General features: G+C 38.9%; 1 protein-coding gene across 2 annotated transcripts in view; it reads right to left on the bottom strand.

Moving 5' to 3' along the window:
- rims4 (regulating synaptic membrane exocytosis 4) overlaps positions 1–13402 on the bottom strand; it is a 45674-nt gene extending 32272 nt beyond the window's left edge. The window contains exon 1 of one of the 2 annotated variants that reach the window (XM_031730814.2): positions 13256–13402. In XM_031730814.2, the coding sequence (XP_031586674.1) occupies positions 13256–13352 (97 nt within the window). In that variant the 5' untranslated portion in view covers positions 13353–13402. Of the gene's footprint in view, positions 1–4299; positions 4383–13255 lie in introns of those variants that run through there. The other variant, XM_031730815.2, reaches the window with a different exon arrangement.
- Positions 13403–18884: the final 5482 nt, after the last annotated feature.

Below are 18884 nucleotides of genomic sequence, written 5' to 3'. Positions count from 1 at the left end.
TGCTAGCTGTAGTCTTAATTTAAACTTAACAGATACGAGAGTGGCGATAAATCTCATCTAGCACTCAAATAAGAACATTTGCCAAATGTTATGGCCCTGACCAGTGCCCCCCCATCTGCTTAACCTCTTCCGTGTTTTCATGATATGTAGATCCTGCTGTGCAGTCCTTGAACCATGATTGGACCCAAGTGCCAATTAGTCTGCTTCCAGGATTCATTCGACCCTGATTGGAAAGGCGACCCGTCCAGCTCACCAATCAGCTCACCTTGTTGCTGACATCTAATTTAAGGGAAGCATTGATGTCATTCGGGCAGTGCTGTGATATAATGTGAGCAGCCTGCCTCTGAGTCTCCTGTAGTTCACCGTTTATTCTTCTTTACTGTGCAGATTCTGTTTGGTAGTAATTTGAAGTGAGTTCACACCATGCAGATGTAGTTCAAAGCTGTTTAACTGGTTGTTTTTCTCAAGAGCTTCTACCTGGAAACTGGGCCAAGCTTGGCTTAGACTGAAGTTTTGAAACTGAAGTGTTGTGCTTGTATTTGAGATCATATCTAGAATAATGTACTTTTTGTTTTTGTTTTCCTTTTGTTGAATCATTGAATCATATTACTGCCAATTTATTCTGATTTCAGGACCCTTTTTTTTACTTTTGCAGTTTTGTCTCTCCTTTTTAGTAGCCATTACTGTTTTATTGTTCTTTGCTTTACAGTGTTATGTTCCCTTTAGCCGAGCTAAGAAAGGACAAACAAAGAAAACACAACAAAATACAGATGTTGGACTAATTCAGTTTCGAATTCAAATTCAGTTTTATTTATATATCGCCAAATCATAACAACAGTCATGTCATTGTGCTTTATTGTGAGGTAAACACCCTACAGTAATACAGAGAAGACACCAAGCATCAGTAAGCAAGCACTTGGCAAAAGTGGAAAGGAAAAACCCCCTTTTAACAGGAAGAAACCTCTGACAAAACCAGGCTTTTTTTTTTGCTGTAACCAGTTAGGGGTAAGGGAGAGAAACAAAGGCATGGGAAATCAAGATTTCCAGTCACTTACTAAGATGCTTTAAAATAAATCAATAATTCATTTTCTTTTTCTACAATAGATTTAATTATTTGAGTGAGAGTTTTTATTTAGACCCGGAATTGGTCTAAGCACGGACTGTGGTGTCTGCAACATCTCACCAAGCAACAAAAATAAAATCCAAGTTGCTATAACTCATAGCTAGTTTTTGACAGCACGGAAGATGGGCATAATGTCAGAAAACAGAGAGGTGGAAAGTCAGGTCACTGCACAGGAAGAAAGGAGTGACAAAAGAGGAAAAGGAGCAGGGAGAAAATTATGACAGGTGAGAGCAGGAGGTGAAGGAGACAGCAGAAAATTAGAAGCAATGATGGCTGAAAAGAGGTGAGGGAAGACAATGAAAAATGACGATGAAAGAGAAGAAAGAAAGGAAGAAGAGTCCAAAAACAAATTGGACAAAGGGGGAAAATAAGAAGTAGGAAAAGCATTTTTTTTTTTTAGTTAATATTTCTATTTAACTCATTAAAGGTTCTAGTAATCACAGCAGTTTACAAGGAGCCTGAGCAGGAAGTGGTGATTTTAACCTGTCGTGAGAGACAATGGGAGGTGGCTGTCAAAGCTCGTCGGATCAACACATTCAAATTGCCTCTCGGTGGCTTCCTGTCATTACCACACAAAGCACGGCTGTTAACAGGCTGTGGCATTAAGAATGAAATCTCACTCTCATTCATTATGTAACGGTATGTTTGGAGAGGAATCGGAGAGGCTGTCTCGTCTGGCTTTGTCTCCACTTGAAACCCACGTCAACTTGACTTCCTGCTCTCAGGCTGTCACAATGCAGCCTGTCAAGACAGTCAGGCATCATTCAGACCTTCATTTCATTTCTGTACTCGTCTTACATCCTTTCTTTTTCTACCTTTCCCTAATTCTTTGGTTTTCTTGTTATTTTTACTCCTTGCTTTGATCTCTGCATCTCGTCCTAGTGTCTGAGTCCTCCCCCTATTTGGAACTACGTCAGTCTGAAATCTGAAGGGGTATTTAAAAGGAGATCAGTTATTTTAAGCACCCCCAGCGAGTTAGTTGCCAGTGTAAATGGTGTCTGAAAAGCACAAATTCTACAATAGGGTCCAGCATAGCAATCGATTTATTTCATCAATTATCTAGTATCACTGAAAACAAGAAAGCTTCAGAGTGCCAGATGGTTCTAGCTCGCTGTCAGCAAGTAATCCATTCATTTGCAGGCCTGCTACACCAAGAGAATGCTTTTTGCAATAAATATAAGCCGCAATATCTGATAGCTAGTCGCTCATGTTTTATTAGAACCTCATGAGTTGCTGCCTGCTTTAAAGGTCAGCTGCATTCACATCACATTTGCCTAACATACTGCTGAATGAGGAATCAGGCAGCTGTTTAAACTACATTTTATGCTACAATTCGCAGAATGCATGCAAATACAGAGCTGCTCTTGGCCAGATGCACTGATATGACAAAACTGTCTTTTACATTTCTACACAACTAAGTTTCCAATTACACTTAGGAGCAATTTAATCACTGGGTGAATTAAATTAAAAGATTTTTTATTTTGGGTGAGATTTTTCACACAGGGTGAACTGTGCAGGTGGATAACTTAGTAGCAGCAGGACACATTTTCAGTGAAGCCACTGCTAGCAGATTCAGTATCAACACTATGCATCTGCACACGTAACAAATACTTCACATGGTCTGAGCTTGTGCTTATGTCACACAGCTTCACTCCCTTGTGGATCAGGATTATTTGGGGGGGTATATTTGGATTGAATATGAGTGCTGTTAGGTCTTTTTGGAGTCCATTAAAACAAAAAAACAAACAAAAAATTTGTTGGTTTTTGAATGGATGTTGGTTTCTGTTTGGATCTACACAACCAGACAATACTGCCAGCAACACAACATAAGAAAGCAAGAAGGACACACAAAGGATCCTTAAGATGGAATCTTTTACAACAAAGATGACGCTTTCCCAGACCTGCGCAGTAAGAGCCAATAATGCAACACATACGCACAGTAGAGGGCTCTGTTCTGGTGGGTGGCATAGCTATTCGTTATTATAGTAAAGATGGAGGCGTGTGCTTTTTCTTTTATTTTCAATTAGAATTGCATTTGTTTTGTGCTTCAGATGCTGATCGTGATTTTGAAAAATAAAGAAACCACAATGTTGTGAAGCTGAGTAGTGCTAGTGTGAGCTATAGGAAAAAACTTACCATCCTTTTAAAGCTTTTCCTTTTTTATTTAATATTTAAAAACATTTTTTTTTTTTTAAATCAGACTGAACTGGTGATCCGAGATCCCCTTTACTGCCCAAATAATTACTCTTAGGCATTTCCTTAATGTCTTTCAAGCAGTAAGAATTGTCTCTAAAAGGACCTTGCCATTTCCTTGATTTTCCACGCCATTTTGCTTTGTGTTCAATCTGAATAAGGCTTCAGAGAGAAATTCAAACTGTCTTCCACAAAGCAGTGAGCGACATTCGGCACAGAGAATTTGCCAACATTAGATCTTCGTCTCCTCACAGCTCTTTCATTCCCATTGGTGTGAAAAGAGAGACGAGCTGCTGGTTTGTTAAAGAGGATGTCATATTGCATTATAATCTCCGGGTAAGAAATTCATCAAACCTTCCCCTGCCATGTGGCTCTGCTGACGTGCTTTTGTACCCCATGGAGAGAAACACTGTGTTAAAGCAACAACCTCTATCGCTGTTCCTGCATCAGACTAAAACACACCTAAGAACACACTCCCTGCTGCCATATTGCTCAGTATAACAAATGAACACCTGCAGCCTTTACCTCCCTCCCTCCAGCCCCTCCTCCTCCTCCTCGCCCTCCCTATAGAATAGACCTCCTTTCCTGGCAGTCCATTTTTTTTACTCTTGACTTTTCTGGGTCGTCTCTCTAGCTTAGAAGCACACCAGAGACCTCTCTGCTTTTCCCGTCCTTCTCCTCAGTTCTTTCGCTACTAATTCATATCTTTGGCATCTTTCTTTCAGTTATTTTCATAAAGAACACTACTGCACAGACTTGGAAATATTTTGCTCTTTTCCTTAATCTCTTCACTGCCTTCTCTTCATACACTTGGCCTCTGTGTGACTTGACAGCAGAATTGAAGAAGAAAACGAGTTGTTATTCAATGAAGGGGAGCAGGGGAAGGAAGAAAAGAAAAAACAAGAGATGCAAGAAGGAAGAGAGCATGAAAGATTGAACTTTTTTTAAAGCAAGAAGGGAAAAGGAGACCTACTGTGTCTTACCTTCTTCGTCCCTCCTCATACTCTTCTTTTCACCTTTACCACTTTTGTCCTATTCCTCCGTATCTATCGCCAGCTGATGTTTGACTGATATCCTCTTTCTTCATGTCATTTTCTTCATCCTGCTTCTTTTCTTTACTCGCTCCACTTATGCTCATCATACATAAGTCCCAACTCCCTTCCTCTCAATTTCCCTTCATGTCATTCTGCTCACTCTCTCTCTCCTGATTTGCAGAAGGCTAATGTCCCAGATCCTCCTTTTAGAAGTGACATCTCGTCTAGCTGTTTTATGAAGCCATAATACCTGATGCACGTTCATACTTCACACACACACACACATTTAATACTTTCATTTCTAACTTCTTTAACTAAAAGGTAGCTCTTTTGATGTTTCAATAGAAAACCTCAATTTTGCAGTTGAAATATTTTAAATAGGCTCACTAACACGTGTCCTCACAGATATACAAAGCAATCCAAGTGTAAACCTGTACGTAATCCCGCTGTTAATCTTCAGAATAACCCAAAGATTTCATCCTAAATTAGCTAATTAAGGGATAAAATCACCACTTTGGAAGATTTTCCTAATTTCCTTCTCCTTATGAGAACATTTTGTTCCCACAAGCAAAGAATTACTGCAGCACACACACTCACACAATGAAATATAAAGTCAATTAATCTCCGAGTACAGCAGCACCAGGAGTGCCTGTTCTGTTTCTGTTTCTATTAGAGATTTTTTTTCCCTCTATCTGATTAATGGCGGGATTAGAATGAACGAGAACAAGTCTGAGAGGAAAAAAGTATTCTCCCTAAAACACTTAAACATTATTGTTTTAATTTTTATTCTGCATTCAAAGAAAAAGAGAACTTGTCTCTGCTGGCTGTATTTTCTGTGCACAGCATTTTTTTTAAATCAGACAGACAAAAAAAATCTAGTATTGGACTGTGGAAAATGGCTGCATTCATATAGTGCTGTCCTAGTCTTATTCACTACTCAAAGTACTTGCAGCTGTTAATTTTACAAGCAGAGCTGTTACAATGAAATTTGCAGGATCAATCAGGGGCTGAACAACACAACAGTGTAGAGAACACAATAACATGCAATTTAAAATAAGATAAAAAGGTTCTTGGGGAAAGGGAGAATACAATACAATATCACACAATGTACTATAAAATAAGAAAAACATGCAATAGCACCAGACTAGTGACCTATAGTAACTCATACGTCGTCTCTTATTGCTGATAAAGTGACAAAGTGCCAATTTCTGATTCAGTGATACATTGTATGACTGTGTGTGTGTTCAATAAAGTGTTTAGCATATGGCCAGTGAGACTTTACAGTTTAACAAATTTTTGGTTTGCAAAAGCTGGATGCAGCGTTTTAGGTAGATGAATATGCAGGACAAGTCTTTTGGTACCAGAAAATAGCTGGTGTCCATTTGTAGTCTGAGCAGTACTGACCAGGCTTTGGTGGCCTACAGATAAACAGTCCACATGGAAAACAAACGGATTAAATATGCCAGAATCTTAAAACTACTGGCTATTGTCTGTGTGTCTAATTTTATGTTTATCTTCATAAACAAAGACAAAAAATCTTGTCCTCTGATATCCGCTGGCTTATTCAAAAGAGGCAACTTTGAAAAAAAAAAAAGGCGTTTTGAATTTTAGACAAACTTTACATGGAGGCTAACTCTGAAAATCTTTTGTATTGTTTTATATTAAACAAGCTGATGGCACAGAAAGCAAATATATAAAATAGATCGCTCAGAAACACCAGCCACAGCTATGGATATTTAAATGATGTTTACTTTAAACAGATGATTTCTAAGAATCTACAAATGTAATTTAAATATTTTACTGACAATAAGAATAATATTTTTTATTTACAATTTAAGGACATTACAGTGATTTTTTTACTGATTGTGTTTCTCTGTATCTTTCACACATCACCGGTGTGCGTCTCTGGGTTTTAGACCCTGTACCGTGCTGATGGATAGGATGTTGTGTTATATGAAATCATATTCAGAACTGACACAAATGAAAGCTTGTTGGAAAGTTGTTAAAAAATAAATAAATAGATGCTCAGACACATGACTCATCCAATAAAGTAAAGATATGAGACTTTCCATTTCAATTCAAGTTTTTTAGGATCTATTTTTTTTAGCTTTTTACATGCAACAGTTTTTTTATGGAATAATATCGAGTGCTGCTATGAATGCCTTTACTTTACTTTCCAGTGATGCGAGTACTTATCCCACTTACGGTAAACGCTCAGGTGCAGTTTTGTAGCAATATTTGACAAAAAATATATCATAGAAGAGGCACAACAATTACTTTCTGCATCCACTGAAGGGGGAATCAGCTCAGAATAAAATGGAGCAATGCATTTTGAGAAGCTTTCATTAATCACGTTGCTGAATTGGAGCATTTCTCACTATGTTATCACTCTCTTCACTTTCATTTAAAAAGCACAGCTGAGTGCAACAAGAGGACATTCGGCAGCAAAGTGTGTAAAGTCAGAACCAGAAGGAGAAAATAAGAAAATCAGCGGGCCACCAGACTATTGCACAAAGTGGCATTTGTGCTTTACGGCATAAAGTTACTTCTGGAATGAACTCCATTACTGTGAGATTCACTGAGCCCTTGGACCTTAGTTCAAACAGATGACGAGAAAAAAATGCATACACTGATGACTGGCTTTCATATTTTACATTAACGTAATCCTGGAGAATCATCTCAGCTGTCAGTCTGTCACCTAAATGGTGAAACCTGACACCTGAGTTGCTAGATAACACATGCATGTGTCATCAGCTGGGGCATGTACTGTAAGCATGAGTTTATTTATTGTTGTTTGTTTTCTAACTATCAGGGAATACATAAAATCTATTTACATAAGTCAAAGCTTGTTTCCCACTTATGTGTTAAATTAAAAGGCTTACAATTAAGGATCAGTCGCCCTTTTTTTTACAAGTTACAACTGTTCTGGTTTTCCCAATTATGTGGTGGCTGTTTTATTTTAAAGGGGACTTATTATTATGCAGTTGAAAATAATCCTTATGAGTTGGTTTGCCAGTCTGCAGGTGCTTTAACTCATGTCCTGTTCAGACCACTTTCTTTTAAAGCAGTTTTTCTCCTGACTGAGCAGAAAAAAAAACACTGCCTCAAACAGAACATTTAGAAAAGTGTGAATCCAGGGATTAATTGTACATACCCTGAGCTCAGTACTTAAACCTTCCCCATGTTTAAGCATAATCACATCACCATTTTAACAGTATATCGTACATGTCCGTCTTCTGTTTGTTCAGCTGCTCCTTTTAGGGGTTTGCACAGCGTGCCTTCATCTCACCTCTTCACACCTTCCATTTCTCTCTGAATCCTCCTCTGTCACACCAACCCTCCAAATGTCCTTCTCAGTGGTTGTCCTCTTCTCCTGCCTGGCAGCTCCATATTCAACATCCCTTGTGCAATATATCCACTATTCCTCCTCTGCACAGGTCCAAGCCAACTTGCCCTCAACTTGCCCTTCTAATATATGCTCATTTCTAATCCTGTCCATTCTGATTAGCCCCAAGAAAAATCTCCAGCTGTGCCTCCTATCTTTCTATTAGTGCCACCATCTCCAAACTGTAAGTCATAGCAGGTCTCACTACCATCTTGTAAATTTCCCGTTTACTCCTGCTGCAATCCTTTTGAAACAAATCACTCCTGATACTCATCTCTACCCTCTTCACCCTGACTACACTCTCTTCTTCTCCTCTCTTGTTTGGGTGGTGAACTCCAGGTATTTAAACTCAGTCACCCTTACTACCTGTTTTCCTTTCAGCTTCACTGCTACACCTGTCTCTCTCTCTCACTCACACACATATTCTATCTTGCCTTTATTCAGCTTTATTCCTCTTGTCTTGAGTGCATACCTCCACTTTTCCAGACTCTCTTCCACCTTCTCCCTACTCTCACTACAGATCACACTGTGATCCTAGTCCACAGAAATGCCTGCTTGACCTCATTTATCAACCTGTCCATCAACACTGCAAACAGGAAGATGCTCAGGGCCAGTCCCAAATGTAATCCCACCCCTCCCTCCTCTGACCCATCTGTCACTCCTACTACACACCTCACCACTGTCCTCGTGACCTGCCACAGCCTCACATATTTATCTGCAATTCCTGACTTCCTCGTAAAATGCCACTCTTCATCTCTTAGTACCATATCATATGCTTTTTGTAGATTCACAAATACACAGTGTAACTGACCTTCTGCATATTTCTCCGTCAACATTCTCAAAGCAAACATCATCATCAGTGCTCTTTCCTGGCATGAAGCCATGGTGCTGCCCACTGATTCTCACCTTAATCATGTGATGTAATTTTGAGGTTTCCATATTTTGTCACCTCTATTTGACAGTAAATGGTAAATATTATATTTGTCATATGTAATACTTATTCAGAGCTCAATCTAATCCCAATATGATAAATTCAATTTGTAATATTACACACAGGATAAACATTACTGACCAAATACAGAGTGCAAATATACTGCTATTGCTTTTTTATGTGGTGTTTCACTTCTGTTCAGCTTCAGTCCTCTGTTAAAGTACAAACTGTTCCAAAACAAGGCAGCAGTGTGCTGTCAGTGACCAAGCTAAGCAAACAAACAAGCAGAACACAGGTCAATTTGCAGAAGTGTTAAGAAATACTTCCACGAACCAAATTCTGTATATTAGAAAATACGATGCCTGGAGGTTTAAGCATAATACGATCTATGTGTTGTGAAATGAGATTCTGAAAATCAAAGATAAAATCTCCAAGATAAACCCTCACATACTAGTAACCTGCAAAGGTTTACATGCCTATACAGGTATACGCTGAGGAGCCAAAGGTAACTGTCTAAATTTCAGCCACAACATAGTGTTTTAGCTATAAAACACACTCAAGCCAAGCAATTTCTTCTCCTCATCTGACCGTCTAAACAAGTAGTTTTGATGGCTTCTAAAATCCTTCAATTGCTTTTAGCAGTTCTTTTAAAGTAAATTTAAATCCAGCACAGCAGTGGGATGTATCCTTGCAGATAGGGCTACTGTCTTGCCTTACTTCTACTTTTTCACCTGTTCTTTCTTATTGTTGTTAGAACAGTACCCTCGTTCCTGTGCTGTCAGAGAAGCATATTTGAATTGAACTGAAATGAAGCGAGAGAGAGGACAAATGAAACAAAGAGAGCAAGGGAAGAGGAAAAAGGAAGGGGAAGGGAAACAAGAAGTCAAGCGATTAAAAGGCAATTTAAGGTGGAAAGACAGAGCTAACCTGCAAACAGGATTTCAAAACTGCAGAGTGAAAATGGCTCAGGGAGGGAGTGAAGGCTTGAGAGAGTGTGTGAGAGAGACAATGAGACAGAAAAGGGGAGAGAGAGAATTAACCTGCAATCAGGCCTCTATTTAGCTGCAGTCAGCCACAATCAGCAGCCATATTAGCATTTAATTAGATGGAGAGCCACAAACCACGGCCTGTCGCTTCGCTCTGATTACCTCACACACTGCTTTCATGTTCCTGTGTGTGCGCGCATGTGTCTTGAGACTTACCTGTGTATCTCTACGTTCATACATGCATACCTACGATCGCAAATGTCTGTACATATAAATTTGTTTGTCTAGACATGGGAATACGTCTATTTGTCAATGCATGAGTGCTCACAGAAGAGCGTGCTTGTGCTGGTAAGAGACTGAGCTTTCCTGTGCAGTGCTTACACCATGAAATGACTGCTTGAGTATTAGTTTGGATTCAACCTGAGTCCCCCCCCAAAAAAAACCTGCAAGGTTTAATCTACACAGAGCATACACAGAGTATACAAACACTGCCACACCTTGCGGACCTTTGAGCTTAACGCATTTATTTATCCTCACTATTTAAGTAAATCTTACAACGATATTTTTTTTTTGCAAAAAGAAGTGGAAATAATGGCTACATTTATTAGAAGGCATTGATTTCCCACTACTGATTTTTGCACATAAGCAATTGTCTGTGTGAGAGAGAGATTTGTATTGCAGAATAAAAATGCATATAACTGTCTCTATTTATTAACCACTGACTTAAAACTCATACAGTACTTAAACCCAGATACAAGAAGCACTCAAAGAGTGACATCATCACTCCACTGGAGTTCATTTCATTCGTTTCATTTTCCACCTGGTGAAAGGAAAGACTAATATTCACTCCTTTTATTCAAATTTTTGGCACCAGGTTAACCAGTTAGACCCTGTCTGCTGCTTGGCACCGAGCAAGTAACGTGGAATGGGTTTTTTGTTTGTTTTTTTCTTTCCTCTCTGTTAACAGCTACCTACTGAAGCCAAAATCCTGGAGTTGTGGGACCAGAGGGCAGCTGGTCAAACGGGTGGTGGGCAGGGTGTAAGGGTTCACCTGTGATGGCGCTGGTTTTCCTGTGACAGGAGAATTTGGCTATGGCCTCATGAGGTGGCAGAGGGCAGCCAATGATTTTTTTGGGTGGTGTAAGTTACCCTCTGCGCAGCCTTCCTGTTTTCAGTTGTGGTCCCTGCGTACCAAACACCCAGGCAGCAGGAGAGCACACTCTCCACTGAGGAGGGGAAGAAGGCCAGTAGCAGCTTCCGGTCCAGGTTATTCTTCCTCAGCACACGGAGGAAGTTAAGCCGCTGCTGGTCCTGCTCCAGGGCGTTGGTGTTGTGGGTCCAGGTGAAGTTAACAGAGATGATCACACTAATGTGTGTGTGTGTGTGTGTGTGTGTGTGTGTGTGTGTGCTGTTGAGCAGGTGTAAGCAACGTGCACAATATTTCTAAAAACAGTCCTCTAAGCGCTGGTTTGGTTAGACACAGCTGCTGCATGTCTTGGTTTGAAAATGACTATGATTTACTATGTAAATAATTATAACAGGTGGTCTCAGCCAGTAATGGGTCATGTTCCAGCTATTCCAATACTTCCAACTGTGTTTAAAAAAAGAAAAATGCAAACTACTGCCGATTGGGCCTTTTACCTCTCCTGTATGATTTAGAAATGTCTGTGACAAAAAAGCAGCATTTACGCTTTTAAATTCACCGTTAAAATGTTCTTAATGATGAAGATTTTATACATATCTCTGTATATGGGCCAGCCTGTTATTTGATCTAACAGCTTTTGGATCTATGGCTATCTCTGCAATGTGTAGGTTTCCGCAAAAACAATAAAAAGCACTTCTGTATGTGTGTGGACAACATCAATAAGAGTTTGTCATAAAATGTAACTCCAAAAGGAGTTATATTGCTTTTAAGAGTTATATTTTAACAAATGGACCAAGTCTTCAAAACAGAGTAAGACATAAATAATTTAAGACTTGTTTTAATTTTGATCTCGTGTGTTTTAAGAATGATTTGCACCAAAAAGATGCATTATAACCAAACAAAGATAATTTCATAAAGGTAATCAAGTCAATCAAACAGCCACAACAAGTTGATTGTAAGGAATTGTTTGTTTCTCACTGTTGTTTTTATGTTACGACATAGATCTTAAGTAATCGTGTAATTTTTTTTCAATTACAGTAATAATTTTTGTTTTTGTTTTTTATACAGGAACATTGTGTTCCCCATTTACATTCTTTATACCACAAATAAAAACCCTGGTGAACCCAATTTACCAGGATTTTGTGTATACTTATTTATGTATATATATAAATATATACATTGATATCTTTATATGAATTAAAAGCACTTTTGCCCTTTATGTCAATTCGTTTCCACATGTGTTGTTACCCTTGATAAGATGCGTGGTTTCCTTTGGAAAGACAGTCATAACACAGTTTATCCACCAAAGCTCATTGTCCTCCAATGTTACTTAACAAACAAACAAAAGGAAACAGAAAAACATGCATACTCTACCAAATAATCCGGTATGAATTGGGCTCTAGAAAAGATACTAGTAATGCAGTTTTCTAGGCAGGATTAATACGACAGTGAATCAGAGGTTATGTAGTTTGCAATAATACCAGTTCAGGAGCAAAATACATTACATCATCTAATGCATCCAGTTTGAGGAATTACTTTATCCTACCAGCAATCTCATCAATGAAAGTGGATATAAGTGTGCATAGGCTTTGCTGTCTTTCTCCCTCTGCATAGTTGCAATAACAATCTGAACAATGAGAACCTGACAATGAAACCACAGAGGCATGAACGTACAGTATATGTGGTATACAGCGCAGAGACAAACATATGCAACACATGATATACCTGAGAGCCACACTCAGTCATAGACACACATACAGAGATGTAATGTAGATATCACTGGTAAAGATTTTCACTTCTTTTTATGCATTTAACATATCTGCTCTCAAAAGTGTTAGAATAGTAGAAAATGCACATTATCTACCCACAGTTCTGCCAAAAATCCAACACACTAATACCAGCTTACTCTCATACCTGACAGAATACTTAAACTGACAATGACAACCAAAGCCACAAGAGTCTCTGCAGACATGACATATCCATATTTATAACTTTAGCGCCTCTAGTGGGGCAGATAAAGACAGACAGTCTCAGAGCATGATTGCTTTTATTTTTAGTTGCTGTTCACTTTGTTTCAGTAAAAATTGACAAATAATAGGTCCTATTAAAGTAATATATTACTGCCTTTGTGGTTGCGGTGCTAGACACCCTTGAAGAAGTTGCTCTCTTAAATGTATGGTATTTTTAAATGACCTTCTTTCACTATAAAAAATGACTGATAAAATATTGAATATTAAAAACTAAAAAAAAAGGGGAAAAACTACCTATTAGGTTTTATATCAATGAACCCATGCTGAAAGGAGATTGTCCTTCAAGTTCTGACAGATTTTACATAACTCACTGCCTAACAAACACAGATAACGTATCTTGGAGGCCTGTGTTTTATGAATCAATCCATCAGTCATGTTGATGTCCTGTGCATGTTTGCGCATATGTGTGTGTGTTTCATTACCACTTACCTCCATCATCCTCATCAAAGGAGTTCATGCAGGGGAAGTAGATAGCGAGGGCCTCAAAGGACGCTGACAGGCTGATGCGGCTCTGCGACCTCTCCATGTAGAGGCCCGTGGTCGGGCCCGGGTCGGCCGGCTTGGCCAAGCGCGGCTGGGCATTTTTCACGCGGAGTACGGCTCGCGGCGTCTTGGATGGTTGTCAGCTGCCCCCCACGGCAGATCCACTTCACTCCAAAAAGAACAGTCAAATGAGAGCCCCAAGGCGCTCACACCGACTTGAATCGGTGCAGAAAGTTACTTGCACTGAGTGGTGGCACAAGTTGACATGACAGAAAGTTTTTGCTGTTCGTCTTTCTCTGTACGTGAAATTAATGTCCCCTGGTGCAAAAACATCATAGAAATCTGAAAACTTGAAAGATATACTTCAAGGTTGCTCACTTTTGATCAGGTAAATAGTTTCAAAGAATAATTATGGATCTATCTGTGACCGTGTGCTCCAGGGTTAGGTCTTTCTTTTCCTGTCATCTCTCCTCTAGTTATTGGCTTCTGGTTTGTTGATCCTCATGTGCATTGTCCTTTTCATGTCTCTCATGTCGTCAGAAGTCAAAATGAGAGTCAGGTGGACCTACTGACGGCACCGGATCTCACCTGCACCGTTAAAATGAGATCTTGCTCCTTGATTCACAGCAAAACTCCCTAAACTCTGCACTCTGCATGCCAGTCTAACATCCTCCTGTTTGTGCATTCAAAGCTCGAATTTCTTCTTTAGATCCCGGTGTAGAAAGGAAGATGTGGATGTGAGGAGATACTGATGGTGGAGGTGATGCTGACGCCCAGCAACGTGTTGCTTTACGACTGAATCAAAGCTTTTGGTTCCTGTCGCTCAGCACTGTTAATTCCTTCCTCTTTGTACAGAGCGAAAGCATTTCTTTCAGACAGAGAAACTGACCACGAGATGCCAGGAGCTGTTCCCAGTCTGCTTCATTTCCAAGCCCAGAACATCAGTTGTAGCAGCAATTACAAGTGAGGGCAATCTGTTGCTTCTGCTCTGCTTTGAACTGTATTACAATTGATGTTCTGCCGTAAATGTTCTTAATTGTTTTCTGTCAGCATTTGTCGACTTCGTCCTCCTCCGTCAGTCCTGTGCCGCTCTGATGCCGTGCCGATGCTCCACTGACTGTCTGCTCCAGAGACGGGAGAGGACAGAGAGAGAGAGGGAGCGAGTAAAAGAGATGTGTGAGAGAAGGAGAGAGAGAGAGACTGCACTGTTAAACAGCTTGTGTCTGACTGGACTCATTCACTGGCAAGCTGCATGGAGAGGGAGATGGAGCGGGGGGAATTGGAGGGGGAGGGAGGATGGATGAGAGGGGAAAGCAGACACGCGGGGGGAGAGAGAGAGAGCAAGAAGGCAGGAAAAAGGCGGTGGGAGAGGGGACAGAGTGCAGACTGTTGCCTGCAGCCCAACCAATCAAAATGTGGATGAGGGAATATGGGTGTGGCTTGGGGATTGTCGAGGAGATGTAGGGCAGTACAAGTGTACATCGTCTCTCACTCGTTCTCCTTATGTTTCAGCATATTTTCTCTTTTTTTTGAGAAAATATCACAAATGCACAAATAAAAGAAGCCAGCAGTCATTTTTACAATGGTAAAAAAATATACATCTTTCTTTAAATTCCATACTGAAAAATGAAACTGAGGTTTGATATTATTTAGGATCTTAACCCTCCTATAGTAATCCACAAAAACACAACTTCAAAATGGCTCAGTGGTTGTACTTTTATTTTTCCTTAGTGTTTTTATATCCGGAGAAACCCTTAGGCATTTCTGTTTAACCAGCTGGACACACTAATAAGATTTAATTAAGCTTAATATGGATGTTGCTTGATCTATTCATCAAAAACATAATTTAGAAAAAAAATTATAAATATAATGTTTAATGTGGACTGTGGTCTGAGTTTAATTCTATTCTATTAAAAGATGCAACTATGAAAACTGCTGTTTATGTTATTTCTTGGAAATGAATTTGATGTTAAAGAAGTTGTAACCTGTGGCACATAAAATAGTCACAAAAACGCAAATGACTGCCCTGTTTTTTATTTACAACTGACCTGACTTATGGTATTTCAGTAAGAGTATTTTGATATTGTGTAACTCCAACCAAGTAGGCTATATTGTCTAAACCTAGCCATGCAGTTTTTATTAGTTACTATGACTAACTTCTCACGAAGAAGTTGACTATGCAACACTCTCAACCTCTGGGGATCACTTTCAATCACAAGGCAATTGCATAGGTCAACTTTTGGGAGGCAAGCTGTCTCCAAAAAATCACGATTCAGGTCAGACTCACAGCAGTCACTCTCAACCAAGGTTTGGATAATTGCTAATTTATAAACACAGACAGATTCCCAGATTTGCATCAGAAGGCAACAGCTTGCAGTCTTCACTGATTTATCAGTTATTAGCTTATTATCACAAATGGATTGAATTGGATTGAATTGATGAGCAACTTGACTCCATTCGATCACAAACAGGCCACACTGAGAGGAAACTGATTCCATCTTATAGCCATTTTACTGCATCTGAAGACACCAAAGTTGTTTTGAAAACAGCAACTTACTGCGTCAAAGCAATTATTTCAAAGACAATGAGCTGCACTGCAGTAGTCACAAAAATGTGGTCATAGTGCAGTCTCAGTCTCTAACCACTATTTTGCCTGAATGTGACTGTACCATAACCTAACCATGTAGTTTATATGCCTGACCCTAACCATATAATTTTTTATAACCTCAACTAAACCACATAGTTTCATTACCTAAACCTAATCAAACAGGTTGTTTTTTTTTGATACAGGTGCCCAAACCTAAATGTGTAGCAGTGGCATTTTCATAAAGTAAGCCAGACAGATCATAGAGCAGATTGGTATTCTGTTATGTATTTTGACTGTCTCCTGCATGTTGATGAACTCTGCCTGGATATCTTCACCATTCTGCAATGCTTCCTGGCTCAAGAATTGTTGAAAATGACTATAGTGATAACCAAAACACTATATTTACCATTACATGACAAGGACTGAAAAGAAAGGAATTGTTTAAGAGCTGTAAAAGTAGCAAAACCACACTAAACGCCTCAGTACTGTGTATTAATAGCCTCATTTAGGCGACTGTTATTATTTTGCAGAAAAATGTTTCCTGTCACTGTTATATGGATCAGTATGACTGCTGCAGATTGTAAAAGCTGAGCTAATTTTAAAAACATTAGAATCATATTCTGTAATATTTGTTTGTATGACAGGTTTGTAGTTTTTCCCAGAAGGACGTCGTACAGCTAAAAAACAAAAAAGAAAATAATAACAACAGCAAAAGAAAACTATTCTGAAATACATGAAGGTCCACACACAGCATGGCATGTTCTATGTGCTTTGGACAAATTTGAAAGGGAACTTTGCACAAACTACTTGTACGGAGAAACTACAAGAATGTATCATGCAATGGCAAAAGTATGCAACTATGTACTTTCTGGGCATATGCATACTTTTTTAAATACCAGAATGGGTTATTGTTTCTATGCTTCTAATAGGCTAATGTTAATATAAGATTGGAGTAATATCTCTGCATGTTGGTCTTGACAGTGCTTAATTAAATTCGATTTCCCTTCTTGCATTTTCATGTGTATACGACTGGAAAATCCCAGTTTCAAAAAACACATACACACCTGTGTATGTGTGATGTGATATTTTTTATTTTGAAATTACAACTGTTAACAGTTAACTGAGTTATCTACAGGGACTGAAAATATTCATCAAAATTTAGTCCTGTTTTTTACATTTTTGCTGTAGAAATCTCTAGACAGTGCTTTCACATGCTTCCATATTGTGGCTATCCTGTTAGCATTGATTTCCTTGCTGTTGTCCTCCACATTTTATTTATTACATTAGTTTACCAATATGTCAATAAGACATGCAATCAGTCCAGCTGAAGTCTCCTGAAGAATCAATTGCACTGACAATAAATTTTTAATGTAAACAATTTAAATATTTGATTTTTCTCCACATGTAAATTAAAATTGGACGGGCTACAATTGACAGACATGTCTAAAACACTAATTAAATGAGCCCTTTCAGAGCTTGTGGACTTTTTAAACTAATCCATTCAAAAGAAACAGGGACAAAAGCCAATCTAAAGATATTGGATAGTAAAGTGCAACCTATGGGAGGGAAAAATACATTGCACTTAATGATGCTGCAAATAAATAGTTTATTGTGGAAAAACAGCAACGAGAAGGTTTTTCGCGTAACATGAAGTAAAAAGACAGCATGAAGCCCCAATATAAAGGCGAGCATTCACATCTGCCAGGCGAAAATTGAAATGTACAGGTCAGTCGATATCAACAAGATCCAAACCTCTTGTACGGGCTTTCTTTTTTTAAATCTTTTTTTATTTTTGTTCCTCTCGCTGTGTTTTCTCCCTGCTTTTGTCCTTGTTTTATTCCCAATTCTTTTTCACCTTTCCCTTCTCTCTGCCCGTCTTTGTCTCCATACTGTGCACTTTTTCCCTCTTCTTGTGCAGCAGAAAGACAAAGGAAGGAGGCGATAGGATGTGAAATCCATGTTGCTTCACAGAGCTCCATTCATCTCTGTGCTCCTATAGTTAAAAGCCATAGGGGACACACACCCATAATGAAAACAAACAACACACTGCAGAGACTGAGTCACACAAGTACACAACTGCACAAAGGCAAAATGCGGTGAGTCATCTTTTTCACGTGTGGAAACATAAAAAACTGAAACGATACACAGATGTGCACACAAACACGAATACAGTACATACACGCATGCAGCCAGTGGCTGGCAGAAATGATCAAGTTGTTTATGCAAAAGACACCAGAGTTCATTCCACAATGTCAGTCAGACAAATGACTGGTCAGAGAACAAGGGTCACTAATTTATCACACCACATTTATGAAAATGTCAGAAGTGGCAACTCTGATCCGAACAGCTCCTGTAAACACACTGATTAAAGGAAAAACACCTACTTTCTGGAGAGTAGGCTATTTGCTAAAAGTGAATTTCATGCAGTCGGTAAATCTTTGCCGAGTAGATAAGCAAACATTACAGTGTCCCGAGTCAACTTATATGTTTTTAGTAAATGTTTGTAGGTCTTTCCAAATAAGGATGATGATTCTTTGGTCATTTTTTTCTACTTTAATCAAATTATATTCTTTGATATATACTTTGATATACTCTTTTTATTCTTCATTGACCTTATTCTTTTGCCAGTGTTTTCTTTAAAAATCTATTTCTCAATTTATGATTTCAATAGCAAATAGGCATGCTTCATTTTTCGTATTTATGATCCATCTTTATATCTTTTCAATTCATTCATTCTGTGTGGCAAACCTTGGTAAATTACATTTCTGTGATTCATTTAAATACCATCCTCCCATTTTTTTTTTCAGGGAAATTCCTGCAAATACATATGCAACAAGGCCAGCTCTTTTCAGCCTTTTCACAAAGCTGAAAGTGTGCCTCTTTATTAAATCCTGACCGTTGTTTGTATAAGTCAACAAACAAACAAAGGGTTTTGCACTGGTGCAGGCTGTGGAGGCTGGCCTGTAGTAGGGAAAGAATAGATTTGAT

This window comes from Oreochromis aureus, linkage group 5, assembly GCF_013358895.1.
Source record: "Oreochromis aureus strain Israel breed Guangdong linkage group 5, ZZ_aureus, whole genome shotgun sequence".
In the NCBI taxonomy this organism is placed as follows: domain Eukaryota; kingdom Metazoa; phylum Chordata; class Actinopteri; order Cichliformes; family Cichlidae; genus Oreochromis; species Oreochromis aureus.
Note: the sequence above shows the minus strand (reverse complement) of the source record. Positions and strands in the feature narration are given on the sequence as shown.